Genomic DNA, 22772 nt, shown 5'->3' on the forward strand with positions numbered 1-22772 from the left:
GCCCAATTCGGGTTGGTCAAGCATTTTTATGCTTCACTTAACGAGTGCATCATCAAGGCACCGCCCAGTTGGACTTTCCCTCGTGCTTCATCATGGCATTGTGGGTTTCATGATCACTCGCCCGTAGCAGTATGGCCACTGCACGGGATTTACGACCAATATTCGCGATACCCAAAATCCCCCTTCCGGATGGCGCTGGCAGAACTGTCCCTAAAGCGGAACTACACCACGATTGGCGGCCGATACGCGATAAAAACGGTTTGCTTGAAAGCTTGCTGCGGAACGATAAAACCGAAACCATTCTGGATACTTCCGGTAAGCAGCCCGGGTAGGGTTGTGCGAGTCACTCGGTCGGAACTGCTTCCTTCCAGTAAGATGAATAATTGTTTCCTTCGTGAGAGGGCCACTTTTGTCGCAGCTTTCTTTCTTCAGCAGCGAATGCCGTCACGGCCAGTGCACAGCAAACAATTGAAATTAATTAAAATCCCAGCCACTGCATCTGGGAGCGCCTGCTGCCATGCGAACGACGCCTACCGGAACAAAGGAGAGTTTCAGCGCCGGAAGGATATCGATGTACGTACCTTCCTTCTAGGAAATGATAATTCATAGAAATGCATCTCGAAAGGGCTCGATGGAAGCTAGATAGGGCTTCTGAAATGAAATCTAGGCAATCAGGAATGAAAATTGGTTCCTGAAGCATCTTTTAAACAATTTACCACCCTTACCTTCCGGGAGTCATTAAAATTCCTTTTTTTATCCACGCTCGTTGGTTACGATGCGCTTTAGGTTTATATTCTCTGGTGTTTGATGCGATCGATTCGATCTTACTCTCGCTCTCCAACCAATCAGCCAATGTTGCAACCCATCCACTTATTTGCCATCTGTGAAAAATTGAGGACAACATTTAATGCTTTCCAATTAGCCGCAATTGAATGATATCAACGACACTCTGGCTTGAACCAAGTCATCGTCATTGCCAGAATACGCTGACGACGGTTTGCTCCTTGAAACCGGCCCCGTCCATCGCTGTACCAACGATTCGTACGGTTGCGACGCAGTCAAACGATAAATGAATCTCCATCATCATTGGAACATGCGATGCGCCCACTACCAACGTCAACGTACCTTGGGTGCCACTTGCGCTACATTTTCCGAAGGCGCATCGTAGCATCTTCTTAGAATCGATCCGAAAGGCAAACCCGTCGATTGAACGGCGAACCTGTCGTACTTTCTGCTCCTGATGCATCGCAGGCTACAAGCATTCGCAATGACAAAGCGCTGAGCATAACGAAAATTTATTAGAAAACCACCCGGAACCAGCCGTCCCTTCGGAGCGGTTCGGTTATCCATCCGGTGATCTGGTGTAAGCCAATCGGTTGTGTGCAAAATGCGACGATGATAGATTGTGCGCGCGAACCCCGCAAATGCTCGAAGGCTGACGATGGGCGACCTCGGGAGAACTACATTCGGTTGAGTGGAAAACGTTTACCAACGTTGAGATACTATATTAATTCCATTCCGCAAACATATTCCCATTTGAAAGCGATCGACGGAATATAAACGCTTGCGATGCAAAAGCAGTTGGAGCTGCGTCTCTGATGAACGTAACTTTCGTTCAAAACAAAACAAAACAAAAACCTTAGCCAACGTTACTTTTAAAGCAAGGAATCAACATGTTTTAAAAGGATTGGGAATGTGCATTTACCAAACTAAAAACTCTACTTATAAAATATGGAATCAAAATTACTGAAATGGGGTAAGGCAATTCTCCCTGTCTATCGATCATTAGTTAAAGGACTTTATTTTTGTTCGTGCAATGTAAGATAACTTCTTTCTTCCTGTAACAGTGTTTACTGTTGTACGTTATGTTTGCTTCTGTTCAAGTTCTAATGTACAGTGCTTTTCAAATGAACAGTACATCGTGTGTTCTAGTAAACGCATATTATCCATATGTCAGTTCGATAACACTGATGTAAACAATCGCTCGCAAACAATTTTCGAGAGAACAAAAATTCACCATTAGTATTTGGAAACTAAATTGTTAGCGTTTGCAATAGGTTTTAAAACTTTGGAAGAGAAACATACTTCTCGAACACCTGAGAATGGATCTATGCTTTTCATTTCATCAAAGTACACGTTTTGATAAAAATGAAGTCAATAATTACATAAAAATTAAAAACAAAAATACACATCAGTCATATCTGACTTAATCAGTCGCAGAAAACTATCTGAACTCTAATATTCGTGGTTCATACATTAACCATAGGCATAGAAATATTGTCTGTCAAGTTAGAATATGCTAACAAGTGGCAGTTTTTGGAACATGGTATGATTACAGTTAGATATCTCGACAATCCATTTTTTTTAAACGGAAAATTTTCCCTCATATGTACGAATTAGAGTAATTTTATGTTTTCCGAGTCTAGCCGCAACTATGGCCGATTAAATACTCCAAAAAGTATACTGTGTTTACATTCACGCCGTAGGAGGCGGTTATCATGGCGAACGCTTCACCACAAAATAATCCATCGTTTTATGCTCGACAATGATTAATGCGCCCCGAACAGAACATTAATAATGTACCTTGCCGGTGATGTAATAATGGATTGTAATTTCTCTCTTAATCGTTCGACGGATTATTTATCAATTTGCCGACAGCTATGGCTGTCCGAGCGTGGAAATGATAAAAATGTTGCACGTTGATAGATAAAAACCATTAATAGAACCGTAACGCTTTTGTCTCCCCGCAGTGGATGGCAAAAACTCGCCAACGATACATCGGGATCCCGTCCGTCGGCCTCTTTTGCAGTAGGTTTTGGGAGCTTGGGTCAAAATGTTGGCGCTGTTTTCCATCTACTTCAACCTGCTGCTGAGCTACGCAAGCGGAATCGTCCCGTTCGGGTACAACTTCCGGACGGGTCGCTTCGAGCCCCGGAAGTCGGTGGCCTGCCTTGCAAGCCTGCTGCTGCTAACCTGGTTGGTCGTGAGCTTTCACTACAATAAACTGACGAACGCGTCCTCATTCAAGGCCCCCCGAGTGGGCATGCAGAGCACCATTCACACGTTGGAGTGCATCGTACTGAACGCGAACTGGCTGCTGATCGGAGTGCAACAATTGCTGCATCTCGAAAACTATTGCCAGCGTCTGACTGACTTGTTAACGAGTGCCCGGTCGTGGGAGGGCAGGCAGCTGGTTCGGGGGGTCGAAAACTTTACCCTCCTGCTGAAGCTCGTCCTGCTTCCGGTCGGCATGTTTCTGCTGCACTTATTCGTGTACGAGATACTGGTCAGCTTCCAGCTTCCTTTCTTCTACGGAGCGCTCGCGATGGTCACCCTTATTCCCAACATGGCACATGTGAACCACTTCTACTTGCTACTGTTTGCACAACGACTGGCGCTGAGGGAAATCAACGGCAAACTTGCCAACCTGTGGCACGAATGCGTACGGTGCGGTCAAAGCAGTACCATTCGTGAGAAGACCGCTACACTTGCCTCCCACCTTCAGGACCTGCTTCAGGAGTACCAACAATGCGCCAAGAACTTGGAACAGATCCTCCAGCTTTACTCCTTACCGGTGGCATTCTATCTGTTACTACTGCTGCAGGAAATCATTTCTAAGGTAACCTCACTCGTCCGTCCACCCGAAACTATGCAGCGTCGTATGTATGCATGTATGCCTCTCTAGTTCTTCTACCAATTTACCTTCTTTTACTCGCTCTCTACCGAAACTCCCGGACCGGCGGTAGTGGAAGTGCTCGGTACAGGTATGATTATCATCTACATCGCCGAAACGGCTCTCCTGTTTTCCACATGCAATAACATCACGGAGATGGTTAGTATCGCCTTTACATTCGCATGTGGACCAACTTCTCGAGGAAAACTACACGCGACTACCCCATTGTTGTCCACAGAGTCGCAGAATTAAATCGGCAGTGCACCGACTATCGCTGGTTTCGCAGCAGGGCGCACATTTTAAGGAGACGGTTAAAACGTTTCTACTCACCCTCAACCACTCGACGCTGGAGGTCAACATTGCTGGAATGTTTACGATGGACTACGAAATGCTGGTTGGGGTACGCAATACTTTCATTCATTCAGAGCTGATGAAAAAAAACAATGTACTTTTATTTTTATCTTTGAATCCTCCAGATGGTGGTCGCTATCGCGAATCTGGTGGTATTTTTAACACAATTTCATATCGACTTTACCAACACCATGTTGAGAAACAAAGCTCTCAATAAAAGTAAGTTAATATAGACCTGGAAATCGCATAACGTTTTTTCTATAAACTTATGCATAAATGTTTGCTCACACTTCCAGCGTTATCGCGGGGAGGACATGTTTGATGCTTTCAAACACTTCTGTCCGCAAAACTAGATAAATAAAGATCTTTTAGTATTCTGGCACTAATGAGGAAAAGTTAAAAATCATTTTGACCATTTATTCCAGCCGCAGATTTCGGAAAATATCAACGTGACCGTAATGGATGTTGTAACTTATTTAAAAAAACGTGACAATGACTGGTAAAAAATACTTCGTGACATAAAAATAATAGACACATTTTCGTTGTCACTAACAAAACCAGCTAACCAACCTAATTAAATATAATATTTTTTTATTGGAAAGTACTTCAGTACTTCAACAAAAATGTTTCAACGACCAGTAAATCCTTGGCCGGTTCTTGACCAATCTTTGTCGAGATACCAGTAAATCCTTGGCCGGAAATCTTGATTGAAAGAACAGCGACTTTGTGCATATCTAAAAAAACATTTGAAATATACTGTAACATTTTTCAACAAATACATAAAGTATCAGGTTTTTTCTACCATTCGTCACCCTCTAGCTTCAAACACTCGTGATTGTCACATTGTCGCGTCGAGTCAACCGGTTTGTCCGATTGGCTGGCCTGAATCGACACTTCTGTAAAACAATGTCCATCTTTTCTAAGTTTTTCCTAAGTATATAGCCAGGTGAAGCGACGTGCTGGGCCAAAGAATTGAATGATTAAGCCATTGTTCGTTGTCTGTTCTTACGGCCTCTGTTGTAATTTGGAGTCTACAGCAAGGTCCTAGGTCAGGTTTTCCAATGATTTTTTAACCTTTCTCTATAAGTGAAACTATAGCCAACAGTCCATCAGCTGCGTTCGATTATCAGAAAATGACCCAGAACGTCAAACAACTTCGTTCCGTGAGTAAGCTGGAAGTTATAATATTTAATCAAACGTTGGTTTAAAGTTTTGGTCACAGCAAATTCAATTTAAATCATAATGTTTTGAAAATTTTCACCGATTTAAAAAAATCAGCTCTTTATTTTGCTTGCAAAAGAAATTTGCTTTCGTTTTCCGGTTTTGTTACGTTACTTCACGGTTCTATTGAGGAATGTTACAAGATTTATAAAATGTGTTGGATATCCTAAATTTCTAAAGAATACCAATGTCCCTGTTGGTTCATTCAATTCTTGTGGCGGACGGTAAGCTATATAGAAATGAAATGCTTTCCAAAAGTGGCTAAGTTTATCAGAAAGCATCATAGTTAGAGGTTTTGAACCAGTTAAATATCATTAATATACCCAACACTGGTATCCCATCGATTGTCTCTCAATTACTCGAAAAAAAACATTGACAAATCTTCAACGCAGGATATATTCCAACAATTTAGGGCATTAAGAAAAACGCAGTAGCATGTGGTCATGAAGGCCAAACAACATCTGACAAACATGCCGATATAAATAGTTTTGTGCAATCCACTCCTGAAGCTGGATTCTATCTCGAATCGAATTTACTGAATAAAGTCATAAATATTTCTGTTCTCTTTCCTGTTCGGTTGATCCCAACGCAACCAGTTATCCAAATGGGCTTCAAAACAACAATAACGGCTTTAATTTCACCATCAGCAATTCGTTTCATTGCTGTTAAGTGAACTCATTTGGGTCTCCGTGCCGTCCCTAGATGCTGGCCACTTTCCCTGCCCACCGTACAGTTGGAAACAATAAAATTCTCCACCGAACCACAACAACAAAACTCCCACCGCCTAATGAGCGCTCCGGTCTTCAGAGGACGCCTCGGTGAAAACTTAACTAAAGCCGGTCCATACCAGCCATTCGCCGTAGCACGGGTCCGGGCTCCCAATGGACATCCTAATGGACTGACCACAATCATCAGTCACCCGTTTGTCCACTGCGACCGCAACCCTCGATGGGACTGCGGCATGCACATCACCCTCGGGCCGCACACGCACACACAAACACGCAGTACACACTACGCTTACACTGTGGTCCTCGGTTTTCTTTCTCCCTCGTCCTGGCCGGGTCCTTGGGCCCGGAATACACCCCCACCAATCCGCTCCGCAAACGTATCGTTTCTAGCATTTTAATTAACTACAAAAAGGCAGCCATTTTTACACTTCATTTTCTATTTGCCAAGTTAATTAAACTTGATTTTACCGCCATCCTCCTTTCGCTGGCGTATCTTTCCCCCCCTTCCGACGGGACCCTCGTTTCCGCGTTCTCAACGCACTTCTTCACCGATTCCGTTTTGCCGCAGGGTTTGCCGAGGGACGACAATCGTCCCGTGCCAGTGCCGAGTGTTGCCAGTCGTTCATTTCTATTTCACGGCTTCGGGACACGGCGTCTACGACTGTGTGCCGTTCTGCCAGCCAACCAATTTGCCCCAGCATGCCACTGACCGCATCGCAGCGCCATGTGACCAGCGCCGACATTTTCATCATTGCTTATTCTGATGAACCGTGTCCGACGCGGTGTTCCTTCACGGTGTTTGCTCCTTTTTGGTTTGTGTGTTTTCTTTTTTCTTCCCATCTTACTTGCACAGCCTGCTTTCTTACCCTTGCTTACCAGCAGGAACGTATCCATCGAGCAAGGGCATGATGCTAAAAATTACCTTCGTTGCGGTTTGCATTGTTCAATCCAGTGTTGCAGTCGTTGCAGATAGACCGGTATTGGGCGCAATGGGAAAACTTGACGTCGTCACACACGAAAGCGCCACATGCAAACGGCACGGAGGGAAATCTAATTTTTGCCGGTAAATGTTACCGATTCCCAGGGCAACGGGATATCACACCTTCAAGCATTGCGTGTAAACACACCGAATGGACAACCGAATTCGGTAGGTTGGTCGAGTTTTATAAACTTTTTTTCTTAACTCATTTCCTGTCCGTTTTTATCGGACGCGGAACAAGTGATATCTAGTTCCGGTAGGAAGCTCGTTTGCATGTTTGGCTCACATTAGCGAACCGATTTGATGTTGCTTCCATTGTAATGGAGTAGTTGATTCTATAGTCCTAACTGGTCGTGTTGTTGAGCGAGGAATCAAAATCTAGAGAAAAAGACGACATCACTAATATTAAGGTTTCAATTCAACTGAATCTGAAGTCGAAGTCACGTAGTATTAATTTAAAGTGCATTGAAAAATATGGAAGTGAAAAAACAGCCCATCCCGAACACATGACTTTCCGGAGGATTACGTCAATGATCGCATCGATACGCGGTAGTTTGGTTTGTGGTTTTTCATTCCCAACACGACGTACCGCACCTCAGTTTTGCTGGAAAACTGGAACGGGCCATCAATTATGGTCAAGCAATTTCAACCGGCGAGCCTCCACGAGGGATGCTTTTATTCCGGCTGGGGAAGCATTGGAGCCATTTGCCAGCGTTTGCCTCATTATCGACACGTTTTCCGCTCGATGCACGAATTTCCTATCGTTCGCAGCCGCATCCTTCGTCGTCGGCGTCGTCGTCGTCGAGGCCGTCAACAGCGTCGTCATCAAACAACCATAATTAACCCGCGTTTTACTGCCCACGGGAGTTCATTTTTGGTTGACCCTTGCGCTCAGCCGGAAGCCCCGTCCCGGACCCTCCGCGAAACCGATGACAAGTGTCGTAGGCTACCCGCAAACCGTTTCCTCTCCGGGCAGGGATTCGGATCGCTGGGGATCATCGAAATGGATGGCTGCTGCAGTGACAATGCAGCGACGACCGCCAACTGGGGGGTGTACCCCGGAGTGAATTAAATGCACCAATTACTACCGGCCACCACTACAGGTCCCTTTTGGAGGATCGATTGTTCGTTGTAGTATGGTCTCATTTTTCATGCATATTTTTATTTATTTGTTTATTGTTGGTTCATCCTCTTTGGTTAGTGTTGGTGGAGATTTTTTTCAGTAATTTATTATGCATATAAATATAAACCTTCCCACGACGATGTTTGTAAACAGCATAATTATATTCATTTTTTCCATTTCAGTAGTTATCATTTGAGCGAACAACATTCATTTTTCATAATCCAATCAAGTCCAATACCTCAATTTTCCACAGATCGCTTCGCTATCTTCTCTTGTACAAAAAATAAATCTCCCAATGGTTTAAAAACTAAAATTTATAGGACAACTATTTCCCAAGCGTAATTCTAAATCGCTCGTCAAAATTGTTTGAATATCTGCAATTCCATCACCTGAAGTTTCTACAGCAATGAAGTTAAATATACCTCCAAACCCAAACAAAAATTATTTTTGTTACACTGGATTTATGTTTCAGAATGAAATGTCGAAAATAAATTATTTTGTGACAGAAGCAGAATACGCACAACCTTGAGTTAATTTAGTTAGGATAATATCATACAGAATAAGTTTGGAGGATTGAATGAGTGTATGCCTAACATATATCTAGCATGTATCCCAGTGGATTTTTCTCCTCATAATCCCTTGTATCTCCTCATAATCCTCCACAGTCAAAACGCAACAATTATGAACCTTGTTGTTCCCCCTGAAATTCTGTTTAGTATTTGATAAATATCAAATAGAAATACTTTTTAAAAGCCTGTTTGATTTCAACATTTTATTTTGACATTTGTCATAGCTTAAGCTATAAACTAACATGTTATCTGGCAGAATTTGCAGTTATGCTGTTTTCTCCGTAAAGTAAATGCATTATTCTATAAAACGAGCCTAGATAGTGCGCAGAATGAGGGGATAGAGGAGGATAAAAGACGGTATAAAAATGTTTTCCAAAATCTCATTGCAATAACATAACACAAAATATGACGGCACATTCTTCTTTTTCGATTCTCTGTTCAGTTACAAAGTACTAGAACTGAACTTATAAAATCGTACATCAATTAAGAGCTGAAAAAAAAAGTTAGTGAATTTTGAATGAGTAAATACGTGCTATTCCATATATGTTTTGTTCAAATAATAAGGCGTGAAGAATTTTTCACTAAATACTCGTATGAGTGTTGCCGCATAATATTTCCCGCATCGTTAAAATCAGCTTTTTCGCGATGAATATTGAAGCAAAACTGCCCTACGAAATTATCTTTTTTTATGTACATCCATGATGTCTAGACAAAGTAGTTTTCTGCAGTAGCACACTCGTTAATAAACTTATCCTTGAATAAATGCTTATTAAATTATGCTCAAGAATGTATCGCTTTGACTCACGAACGAACGAAACATATGGCCGAAATTCACAAAAAATACGAACAAAATCCGTGCTAATTGAAATGATTTGAACACTTATGCATGAACACCATAAACATAGAACAAGGTTAGACAGTTACAGCTTTTTCGATCAACCTAATTCCGCTATACGCTATAGCAGTTTCAACCCTTAATTTGACTAATTTCGCTTTCCGGAAAATAAACATTCCATACCGTTAAAAGATTACGTAAAATCTCTTTAGTAGTGAAACTTTGTCTTACACGACCTCCTTCTGATCGATCCTATCGTAGACAAAATTCTAATCCTGCTTGAGAGAAAAATAACGCTGATGACAAATATCACGCGCCGTGCCGACGCTCGATATGCTCGGCTGCCAAATGATTCCCGGACCAACCGGCAGGTTCGGAGAATGATGATGTTAATAATGATGGTGATGATAACGGGTCCATCCGTTTTCCTTGTGCCGTGCTTGGCTCACCTCGTGCTGCTCCGGGGAAACTCTTGCGGCGGCACTCACTTACAGAACGAACGTTTCTCGGAAAGGAGCGAATCGTACGCATTTGCCTATCACCCGATACTTCCGAAAGAGCCCCTTGGGTCATCTGGTGTCGAGAAATGGGCATCCCTTTTTTCTCGCCATCACTTTCTGGCGAGGCGTCCTACCCTCCAACTGGTGCTCGTAATAACAACAACAACAACACATCTAACAACCACCGAAATTCAAACGTCGGAGAGGCGGAGAAGGTTCTAATGAAATTTAATCAAAAGTTTCCCAATTTCAACCCAGTCCAGCGTAAGTTCTTTTTCCGGAAAAGTTTACACCCAACAATACGCTCCCGCTTGCACTTTGCACCATCCGATTTTCCAACCGGCACACTCCGGATTCCTACAGGCAAGATTTTCCCACGTCGCCCCCGGTTGCGCTTCCAGCGTTACCCTTTCACTGCCACCGTCGATCGACCGAATTTTCCTTGGTTGTCGGTGGTTTTGCTTCGGTTGTGGAATTTGTTCCTTTTCCTCTTATATTTTTTTTGTTGTTGTTTCTTTTGGTGGTCGATTCGGTTTGTTCTCGTCCATCGGTTGTTATTGTTTTTCGCCTCCGGGGAACTGGATGGTTTTTTTTGTCGGTTTGCTTACGAGCAAACTCCGAGCAACGGGCCTTCTCCCTGCTCTGGTTTGCGGCTGTGTAACGATGGCGAGGGAAAAGTTGTTCGATCTTTTCCTGGTGACCATGTCCACCGAAAACCATTTGTGGGTTGTACACTTTTTCAACCATTCTGCCATTTCAAAAGTGCTTTCCGATGAAGAAGAATCAACTGTCGCTGACCTGACGAAAAGGTACACCCTGATTCACAAAAAAGATGGTTTAAAACTTTGTGATATTTTTTGTGGGAAATAGTATTAAACATGGCCTACCTCTAATGGTCATTTGTTTAATTATCTTTTTTTTTCTAACCATAACTCTTTTTTCTTTACCACATGTAACAAACTCAAACCTCAGCCACTGTGAGCTTAACTGCCATCCCAGTTTTTACCCCAATACTTTAGAATGTAATTTGACTGTCAAATTTACCTCCATCGTCATGGGTAACTCCGAACCAAAATCTCAACAAACTGATTCTTCGGATACAATAATAATGCGATGGATGCACTGGCCATATATTCATATATTACAGTATTATTTATCAAAATGGAACGTACCAAGCGTACCGCTAGTTACAAGCTTAACTAAGTGCTGCCACAAATGAGTCCGAAAAGCAGCCACCTGGAATACTATTGTGGGAAACATTGTCACTAGAGTCAACATTGGACAATTAAGCATCCTTCGCTTATTTAACACCTGAATGGGTAGCTGCCGAAGCACTACAGTTCGTAAATCTAATCAACACTTTTGAGTATTCCTAGCTGCAAGGCACAGTCTAGGCGCTATTTGATCACTCGCATTCGGTTCATAAGTCTTCACTTCTAAACTAAAGTTTTTAACTAGCAATGCTCAACAGAAAAATAAAACCGATCAGTTTCCGACATCTACAGCATCGACTCAGCAAAACAGAATAATAATAATCAGAAAGCCGTAGTAAAATTAGTGTTCGAATCGTCAGAGATTATGTTCGGTCCATCCTTCCCGATAGCTTTAACAGCGTCGAGATGTGCGACGGTACTTGGAACACTCGTATATTCGTTTCTCTTCAGCGAACCACAATAAGCTTCAGGCGATCAAGGGGACATGGAATGAGCATGTTTCTGATAATTAAATGAAATCAAAATCGAAATGAGCGGTTGATTTTCTCGCGGCTTAGTACCACGCCTGGTTCAACTAACCAAACAACGGTCGGTGGACAATTTGGATCATTGTATTCTATTTTTTTATCATTAGCACTCAATGTTTATAACCGTATTTTTGTTTATAATTGTGTTCAAACAATCAGCTACAGCGTCCTAATTTATTTTCGATACATATATTTTTTTGTTAAAGTACTTGCCTTACCTTTGTTGGGTTCCGCGTTTGTTTACATTATTCCAACGTGTATTACGCTTACATTTTAATACTTCATTTAAATTTGACAATAAATCAGACAAAATATCTAGAACCGTGATTACAACACACTCTTCAGCAGGACTACCGCCACGAGGGTGTAGAAAAGTTCGTTCCAGTACATCGCGCAGACTGTTTACTCAGTTGCTTCCAATGGTGCCTTCTAAGTATGACGTAGTCGCGCAAAAAGTATCGATACAAAGCCATTCGCCAAGCTGGTGGAACAGTCTTAAACTATATTTTCACCAAACCATACCTGAATCGATCACTCAGTTTCACTACAGTTTCCCGATTCACCATGAAGTCCACCGTTGCGATTCTCGTGCTGTTCACGGCAGCATTGCTGGGCGGCGCTAATGCAGGTGATTACCTCCAATTCGGTACCTTGATATACGCTCGGCTACTAAATTCCATGTTTAATCATTTATTTTAGATTGCCCGGCAAACAGTGAATTCACCCTGTCGTCGCCGTGTGACTACGTTTGTGGCAAACCTTGTGGCTTGCAAACGGTAGAATATAGAAATATTTGTCTTTGCGTTGAAGGCTACTTGATGAATCCTAACACTAACCAGTGCATTCCGGAGAGGGAATGTACTGCTAACATCCCGGATAACACACCTACTCTCCGCAACGCGGTCGGTTTCCAATTCGCGTGCTTTTCATGATAACAATCGTGTTTAAGATGGTTTATTTCAGCATTGTATTCCAAATAACAAGTGCGCATCAATAAACATATTCAATGACAACTTAATTGACTTTAATCAATATCACATCGGCTACACAACTATATGTTGATTGTTGAATTATATGGCGCACTGCGTTTCGTGAATATGTACTTTTATTTATAAATACATTCAAATCGGAATAATATTGAAATAATGAGAATCTGCACAGAAATTCTCAACACTCCGAAAAATTCATTACAAATTTATCATACAGCGTAGGTCGTTGGTTGTCTACACTGGCTAGTTCAATGTTCTATAGCAAGCATATCAAAACGGGATGCGATGTTAACGGCACGTGGAGCAAAAAAAAAAACTCAATGTATCGGAAAATAACAAACGCACACGTCTAGACGCTTCCAAAGACGTGGATTGTTTGATCAGGTGCTTTCCCAGCCCTTGAAATTTCGAAAACACGTCCACGCAGCACAGTCCGTCTCGGTGGCGCTACCGTTCCGCAGTGTGACTCAATTAAAATACCTACGATCCTAGCGTCGAGCAGTTTCCGCTGAAGAGTGTACATCGAAAACTTCCGACAACATGAACCTACTGGCGATCGGCTTAAGCGTGTTTCTAACGCTAGTTTCAGTGCAGCTCCAAACTGCGTTTGCTGCAACAGCCGAGGACTGTGACCCGATGTACGAAGATTTCACCCTCACGGCGGAATGCGACTTCAATTGCCAGAACGTTTGCTCACCGGTCACAAACGTTTGCCTTTGCAAGTTTGGTTACCTGCGAGACTTGACCTCTAACCTGTGCGTCCCTGAAGATCAGTGCGAACCTGCACCAGAAGCAATCACCTTTGGATGTTTGGCAGAGTAAAAATAGAGCAGCGGCTATCTTTCACATGATGTGATCAATAAAATCAATTTTTCTAACTTTAAACAAGGTTGTTTTGTGTTGATTTAAAATTTTGGAGGTTTTTCAGCATGACGCACAAAAAGATAGATTGGTTCTGCACCGTGTGTAATTCGATCTACTGCACGACTTGATGAAAGCAGATTGAATGTTTTAAGAAACAATAGTTCAGTGTACCCAACAACTATAGTGAAATGTGTAAACCATAGTAAAATATGTATGTGGAAGGTAAATTTAACAAACTATCGCAATGGCTATTAATAACCATATACAACATTAAATCGAGAATGAAGATGGACAAAATGTTCCACCGGTGCCTTTTTAGTATTGGTTTTTTTTATTTTCATTTAACGAACATTATTAGCACTGCTCTCACTAACATATCGTCGCACATTTTAAGCCTAGTAGATCGTGTTAGAAATTTATCTGCTGGCTGGATGCTAAACCATCCTTAAGGACAGGATGTGGCTTTTATACAACGACCCTTGACGAACTCTCGGACGAAACCTGCCTTACAGGTGCACTTATCGCTTGCCTTATCTCCTGGTGTGTAAGTGCACACCGGTGAAGCACAGGTCGGCTGGCAGCTGTAGGAGAAGGTAAACTCTTCGAAATCGGGACAAACTTGTATGTTTGGAGCGGAGATAGAGAACGCTGTAGCAAACGAGAAGGGTTGGTATTAGTATGTTGTAAAACTATTTACTATCGTCAAGCAACCCGTCTGCAACTTACCAACATTACACCAGGCCAACAGGAGGAACAACGAACACAATTTTCCGTATAGCTGCATGATTGTCGCTTCGAATTCGTTTGAACGGCTCTGAATTCGTTCGCATAGCCGCGATCCTCGAATTTATTTCCACCAAATGGCTCTCGCCTGTGACTGATATCAACTGAACAAACAGTCAGTTCCAAATCTAGCGAACAAACGTCTTCTACGCATTACAGTGTATAAGAAATCGCATGCTGACGCATGTATAATTATCTGTACGAATATTGAACAATTCTCAAACACTTTTAATAGTGATCGTGTTTCCAAATGTAAACTTAAGTACCACCGTGTAACCAAAAGAACACGTGTTCTTGTGTGGGACGATGTACGGGCGACGACAAAATCGGCCATTTCACCTTGGAAACTTTGTACTAAAGTTTTACTATTGAGAACGCCAAATCAGCTGTAAATGTGGCAGATTTGCTTTTATGAAGGAGAGCAAGTATAAACAAACTGCTAAATCTACTCACTGTTCTGATTAGAAATGAATGAAGCAGAAAGAAGCATGTAAAATCTGGGTTATTAAAGGTTTAAAATTGTTGCGTTTATAAAAAAAAACTTTAAGAACAGTTGTTGGTTTCAGGTGGTTTATCTTTTTGGCTCGAACTTAAAATTGAAAACTTTTGCGTCTCTGTCCATGTCAGAAAATACAAACTTTGAATTTCACTATGATTTCATATCATTCTATCGAAAATAAATATAAATAAAACCGAAAATTGAGTAACAACAAAAGAATAATTTATATTATATGGCCCAAACCTTCTCCCATTTTTTAAGAATCTAATACATGTTTTACCCGGCTCGTGAAAAGGTTTGCAGCCACTGGGTTTGATCGCATTGACTCGTGCAATGACTATTGCATAACCAAAAGGGGCCTAAGCCGTTTAGTACAAGAAAGTACTAATCCATGAGCGTCTTCAAGAAAAAGAATCTGTAAGAGCTTTTATGTTGTTGCGAGTTGTTATAGAATGGTTAATGATTTTTTGCTTTGTATTTCATTAAATCATCCTCGGGTTATTCTCTCGATGCTATTGTGTCATATTGCGTTTCAACCTATCAGAAAGGCCGATAGCCTGCACAGAAATAAGTGACGCGATCCGTCACGCAGCATTGTTACATATCTTTTACGGAACCTGTTTGCTTTACACAGGTGTGATGCATTCCTTGGCCCACCATCAACATGCGTTCACAACGCGTCATCGCATAATATTCAGTGTCACCGTGTCCCAATACGAACGCAACATCGGCGATCACCGTAGATCAATGTCACTCGGGCTGATCGGAAAGCCACCTTGACCTAGTGTGTAACACGCACACACACACACTCGCAAACACTACACCAGTTTGCTCTCTTTTCCATCTTCCGGCAGACCATCGCTGGGCTCCACCATCAATCGTCAACACACGCATAAATCACAACGACCTTTCAGTTGGTCAGCGTCTCGCAGCATAGCTATTACAGCATGCCTTCTTGCCGGTATACGGCTTTCTTTACACACGCACCAGCGTGGTGCTGTCGTTGCCGGTTCGACTCGATGTCTGGCAGGTAAAGACTCTTTTCTACGCTTGCCCGCACAAGTAGCAGAAACTTTCAGACCCACAAGGTGATCGTCGGTAATGCAGTTATTTATTTTTTAAGTGGTTGCACTCAGGCCTTAGAAAGGTTTCATCGCGAATGATTTTGAAAATTGAGGTTATTCATACTAATAGTTCAATCGATTTCATCACGCAAAGCTACTGGTTATTAGAAGCTTGAGAACAGAATGGAAAAATCTTAAAAATGTATAATAACCAAATAGTTGGTTTTATAAAATGCACTTGAAATATGTATACTGCAATTTTAAATACAATACTATGCATATACAATATTAAACCACATCTGCTCACGCTACAAATTGCATTTGAGCATTCAGCTAGGAATATTGTCATTTTTATTGATTTATAAGCGTACAATATGGCAGTCCAAATCTATATTTTGAAAAATAAGCCACAAACAATTTTCCAAATGTACCGACAGTGGGTAACTATGTTTTTCATTTTAAACAATCATAAAAAAAAACCCATTGACCGTCAACAAGTTGAATGTACTTACAGACAGGTCAAAAACGTCTGCACAACATCAACAAAACCTTCAGCCATATCGAACAGCGACCCCTCCCTGGACCTTCTGAAGCTGACCTTGAACAGGCGACATTCACATTCTCCTGCCCTGACATTCATAGCGCAAGTTGGAGTTCACCACAAGCCGCTCCATCGTTGGCAAACCGCGGTACAACTGTGGGCGGCTTTCCTGCGGGCCAGGGCGATCGGGGTTCGATCGGTGTGCACGGGCGACCAGCGAAAAAAAACCGGTCCCACCGGGCTTACGGCTGCCTTGCACTCGGCAAGCTTCTAGAAATCATTGCTCATTGCATAAGTCATCCGCCGCGCACTCTGGAATCTCCCGACGCCCGGGGAGATACGGAGAAGACTTCGTACCCTGAACTGTGCACCCGACGCACCAGCACCGACTCATGGCTCATTGATGTATCCAAGAAACGTTGCAGTGGAAAATTTCCTTTGACGCATTCGATACTTCCGGAAGTGCGTCCACACTTATCCTGATTTATACTTTTGTTCTAAGCTTCAGCTGAAGTTCAGGATGTAAATTGTTTAAATGCTCCCAGAATTATTTATTCTGTTGTCTATTTGATTTAAAACCATAGGAAAGATAAATCGAATTAAGCTTAACACAATAATTCCTTTCACATATAAATTCAGTGCTCTCAATAAAATGCTGTTTTAAATGCTTTTATAAGAATATATAATTGGGAATTCTATGCATGGGTCCAAATAAGTTCTCTTTGGTTTATGTTTATTCGTTTTAGACTTTTCAAATCACTCCATGTGCTAGAAATATATGACGCAAATATTGTATTTGTTTTTTTGTGGGTTGAAGAGTAGTAACAAAGCTCTTTAAATAAACAAAACTTTTTAGGATTTGCACTTATGTTTTAATGAACCTTAGAAAACTTAATGTTCTTGATAATATGTTAATATTCTAAAAGTACATCCTTGATTATGTAACTGATAATTTTTAGGATTATTCTACAACGTTAAACGATTGAAAATGAAAATACTGTGCAATTAATTTACGTTTGTTACAAACCACACAAAAATGACATGCAATTTTCCGATGGCATCCTGCTGCTGCCCGATGGCTCGGCACAACCCTTAACTCCGATGGAAAAGTCTACCCGGGGTGAAGAGGGCTACATCCACCATCACCACCACTACCACCAACATCCACATGACACAGCACTATTTGCGATCGATCTGATCGAGCGATTTCAACGCGGTGTGCCTTTTTTCCCTCACCTTCCTCATTATCGCGTCGTTCAGCTTACGTTTGCGCCAGCGGAGCGTTGCGTTCCGTTCCGTAAACGCCTAGTGGCATGAGCCGACGATCGTTTGTAACCTCAGAATCGACTTCCCAGCTTCTCCACCCTCCGCCGTACGGTTTCTCCCCGTCCTCCTTGGGGTTTTTCGCGATCGCCACGCCAAACCGGTGCGATTCACGCCGACCAGTGCTCACTTGGAATCGGTCGCGAGCGGTCGATAGTTCTTTCCAGCTGGTCCAACGCGTCCGTGCACGCGTCGCGGTTTCTCAGGTTTGCTCGCAGGTGTTGGTCTTGGCTCCGTTCTAGCATTCTCACTCGTCCAATTGTGTAAGGCCCTCTCGCGGTGGGGCCCTGATTGGTACCGCTAGGTTTTTTTATTCCTGCCCCGGACTCGATCGTATCGGCGCGAGCGCAATTAGGTAGCAGTGCTTTGCGTGCAATTTTGTGTGTGGTTAGTAGTTTCCAACACTAGGTGCCTCGCCCCTTGCCGTGCCAATTTTCCCGATCAAAAACACAGAACGCGCCGACAAATAGGTGAGAAAACGAACTGTGTTCTCGAACGAGTTAAAGTGGAAACACCTTCCGGTGAAACCGGAAGCGGAACCATTCGGTGTTGGCTGCTCAACTGCTAGGTCAGAATCCGTCAAATCAGAGACTTCCGATCGCACGCAACCATAATGTTCCCAACAGATCGTTGATCGATGAATGCTAGTGAGAATTCGTATTGCAAGCTGCGTTCGAGGGAATTACCAATGGTTGCCAGATAGCTAACGAATCCTACAGACTCCCCAAAATCCCAGCGAAGTACTCCAGATAGGGGAAAACATCTTTCGATAGTGTTGGCGTTGTCCAGGAAAAGCTTAATGTCAAAATTATGATATGTATTCGATCCTTACACGATAAATTGGTTATGCAGATGCAACGTTTCCACACGCGGAGTGCTAATGAACGTGAATATTTGTTTTCTACCAATAAAAGTGTATATATCTCAAAGTGGCTCCAAACAATGAACCCTAACCCTCGTCTATCATTTTTCACCGGTAGCCAAACCCTCGAAATCCGAAGATTCGGATAAAGCCAAAAATCTGTTTCTATCAGTTTTGTTTTTTTTTTCAAGAGGTGTATGGCCTGGTTTAATTTTTCCTCGTTTTCATACCGTCTACATACGCTCGCGTTTACTCCCTTGTAATCAGCCAGTGAAAGGAAAAAGGCTATTTTTCGCAAATGCACACGGTTTGCGATTGGCTCATTAATCCGGTGTGGGTATGGGCGGAAAAACTAGGCTCTTTTGAGCAGGCGGGCGGGGGGTGGAGAAAACCAAAGAATCAAATATTCAGCCAGCCAAACCAACCGAAAGGAAAATGAAGCGCACCGCGCAGAATGGAAAGTGGAGTAATAAATTTATTTTGTAGGCGCTGTTGCTGCTGCTTCTGCTGCCACCGTTCGGTTAGAGTGTACAGTGGAGTTTCAGTGAAGTGTACACACAGTTTTGGCCGAAAAAGCAAAACACGCTCGGCCGTACCGACGCCCTTAACGTTCGTGGACGGGTGCCCATTCGCTGCCGCAGACCGCCCAGCCGTCGACAAAGGAAGGTGAGTTTTTCCATACCCTCGCCGAAGGGCACTTGTTACTGCTTTGCTTTGGCTCGCATGAAATGCCGAAGAGCGGTTTTTCTTTATTTTTGTTTAGCAATAATACGCAACCATGGGCAAACACTAGACCGGTCGAACTTTCAATGACGGGCGGGATCGAGCTGTGTCGGGTTGGATGTAGGATTTAGTTTTTTGTGAAGATCACGTTAAAAACCAGTTCCACGGTAATAAACTTCGATAGAAATTGTAAGAAAAACAAGCCCCTACCGAGGCATTCGTAATAAGTCTGCGTACGCTGCTCCATGGCATAAATTATTCATATCGCACCGCTAAACGTAGCGTGAACTTTTTATGACAAATCTCGCCGGATTTCCCTCGAATCGTATCGTTACACTAAGCAGCAACTGCGGCGTTAAAACAACACAGCAAAACAAACCGTTTCCGAAAGGCGTCTTGAATTCACTTCCGAACGATGATGGTTGAGGTAACACCAGCTTCCGCCATTCCAAGCTCGATTCACGGCCGTCCAGAAGCAGCCAACCTTCGGCGTACGCTTTCGAGAGCACCGAACACGGTTCGTGGCACTGCGGGAAGTGGTAAGGGGAATAAAGTGATCGAACAGACGCGCCACAGCGTGCGGCCGAACGCGTCATAAATATCCGCAGACACGGATCTGGCTGGTGCTGGTGCGGCTTGGTTTTCACCTTCTCACGAGAAAACACATGTACGCCGCTCGCATGACGCATTGTCGTCCACTTTGGCGACCCACAGGCCTACATGAATGAAACCCGATCACCATCGGACGCGCGGAGACGCAAAACGAATCTCCGAAAAAACAAAACCGGCTCGCGAAACGAACGCCCGTTGCCATGAGCGAGTTGAGCGAGCGCAAACCCGCGAGCAAGCGACGAACCCGATCATTAGTCAAAGATGAACGTGTTTGGGCTGTTGAATGTGCTGGAACAAATTGGGGAAAAAAAATATCACACACGCACATGGTACGATCTGAAAAGTGCCACCGAGCCGATTGTGCCCCAAAGTGTAGCCCGTTGTGCTAAAATCTTCCCTCTTATGTCATAACGGGACCGAACGCATTCAATGGTCGAAAGCCTCTTCCAGTAGTGGTTTTTAGTCTAGTCAAACCAGTTTACTGAAGCCGACCACAACAGCGCTGTTCCGCCGATCGGTCATCGAACTGTTTTGCGTTGCCACAGTGAGATTTTAATCACGGGCGAATATTTGCCTCGCCCAGAGCAGATTTTATGTTATTTCGTAGGAATTTGGAACAAGTTTCCCAGCGACGATATCGAGTTCAAGGTTTTCAAGTCCCGGATCTAGAGACATAGGGGATGTTCCACGTGTCTTAACATATACATTCCAATGGGTATAGGAATTCTTGAATAAAACGGACTCCAATCACGCGGTTCCTTCGTTCGCTAGCGTTGTTTCTCTCCGAGAAATGAAGCAACATACTTCCCAACTGCCAAACGTCTTCAAACACATTTCCATGAAATAAAGATCGTCAAGTAAGCTCGTGTCCAAACATCTCACCATGCCACGGATCGAAAACAATGAGGAAAGCAATCAGCTCCCTCGACGGACACCATCAACGAGCGGTAATTAAAATCTGTCGAGCGCGCAACTTCCGCAACTAACGCAAGACCTCCGCCGTACGCTACCGGTCCAATTTGCCACGGTCGATGGCAATAGACTTATCGGGCAGCAATCAGACAACCACCGGGAGCTTCGTAGACGGCCTAACCCGTCAATTATTACAGTGCAAGCTTGATTAGCGCTAGCGGTGGGTGCATGTTGTGTTGTCCCCTGCCCCGGCTCGGTTGCGATGGGTATGATTTTTCAATGTCATCCAGCCAACCGAGGATCGTTGTTCCGAGGTCCCCGGACTTGATCGATCGATAGCCAACGACAACTTGCCGGCAAATATTTGCATCGCACCAGCGTGAGCCCTTTCCGGCCAACGAGGGACCGGGTGGTGCGAGTGTACGTTGTCACGATGGGCCGTAATTAAGAATGTAATAGTAAGGCCCCACAACATAGTCCGGGGCATGGGGTTTATCGTGCTGCCAATCGAGCAGGAAGGGTTAGATGCTACAACACTGAACACTATCCAAAGGTGCTGGACGAAAGGATATGACAATTTTCCACACTCTATATTGCTGGATGTCTTTAGCAGGGAAGAGCTATTCTTCCTGTAACTCAGGGGTCGGCATACATTTCTGGCATAAAGAGCCAGATAATTAAAAATAAACCGAAAGCCGAATGATGATTTAATGTTTTCAAAGGAATGCTTAACTCTTTTGAAGGGAGTATACAATTTTTAAATAGTGAAGTTGCTTTAAAAAGCGGTGTAAGATAAAATATAAGAAAATAAATTATTAAACTTTTTTTAACATTTTCATACTTCTTTCGTTGATTTTCGATCCTTTTTAATTAATACATTTTGGTTCGTTGTACTGTTGATTGATTTCTTTAATTGTGCTTGAAATTAAATCTCTACTCAAATTATTGTAAAGTATTTTGGCTTAACTGGCGTCCAATCAGTAGTGAAAATTACTCAGCTAAGAGAAGTTTTCAACATTGCGAGCCTTATTTTATATCGTAATTGGTATAAAAACTATATTCCTTGAATGTAGCTATTTTGGGTGCAAAGTAAACGAGTGATTTTGGAAAGTCGGTACGTTAGAAAAAGTCTAATAAAAAGTTTACGAGGAAACCACCTGATATTGAACAATTCGTTCAACAATGGTAATATTCATCTTCATCAATCTGACATTGTGAACAAATCCGATAAAAATTGAGCCGGGGTTTTTTGTACAAAGCACTAAATCAGTTGACGGGCCGGACTTTGCCGAACCCTGCTGTAACTCGGCGAGTGTAGTGTTTGTCGAATGTTATTATTACAGGGCTAGAGAAGAAAAGGAAAACTACACCTTCAGTCTAGCTGTATCATCGATGTGCCGATAGACACGAACCCTTGCAATGTTAGAGCGCCAGAAAATAATTAACTAACACCTTAAAATGGTGCAGATTGTGTAACGGTGCAAAAACACACAACAAGACACAGTGAGCTCATCTGCACTCACCATCTGCGCTTCGAAGGATAGCGAGGTGACAAATCAATCGATACGGCCATCCGGGTCAAACCGTTTCCGAAGGCTGTCGAGAGTGCCAATCTGGTCGTTGCATCTGGTGTGAACGCACATCGATGCAGCCAACGATTTCGGAGACCGGCTTCGACGGCGAAGTGAAACGCTGGTGACGGGGAGAGGGAGCCACGAGTGCATGAATGCCGGTAAAACCGAAAGCCTGTTCGACAATTGTCGCTCCGGTCGGAGTTCATTGTTGCCGCAACATAAACGTTACCAACCGGTGCCATCAGTAGCGTCACCCACTTTCGCCACCCGGGCTACGGAGCTGCAGCACACGCCAACGGGCGCAAC

General features: G+C 43.1%; 2 protein-coding genes across 2 annotated transcripts in view; one reads left to right on the plus strand and one right to left on the minus strand.

Annotated features, from left to right (window-relative positions):
* Positions 1 to 22772, minus strand: part of LOC131286883 (septin-1) — a 208615-nt gene that overhangs the window by 50692 nt on the left and 135151 nt on the right. The gene's annotated exons all lie outside the window — the stretch shown is intronic.
* Positions 13250 to 13531, plus strand: LOC131284965 (chymotrypsin inhibitor Ani s 6-like). The gene has a single exon (XM_058313823.1). It carries the CDS (start codon positions 13250 to 13252, stop codon positions 13529 to 13531), a length of 282 nt encoding a protein of 93 aa, XP_058169806.1.

The sequence above is a fragment of the Anopheles ziemanni genome, chromosome 3 (genome assembly GCF_943734765.1).
Source record: "Anopheles ziemanni chromosome 3, idAnoZiCoDA_A2_x.2, whole genome shotgun sequence".
Classification (NCBI taxonomy): Eukaryota; Metazoa; Arthropoda; class Insecta; order Diptera; family Culicidae; genus Anopheles; species Anopheles ziemanni.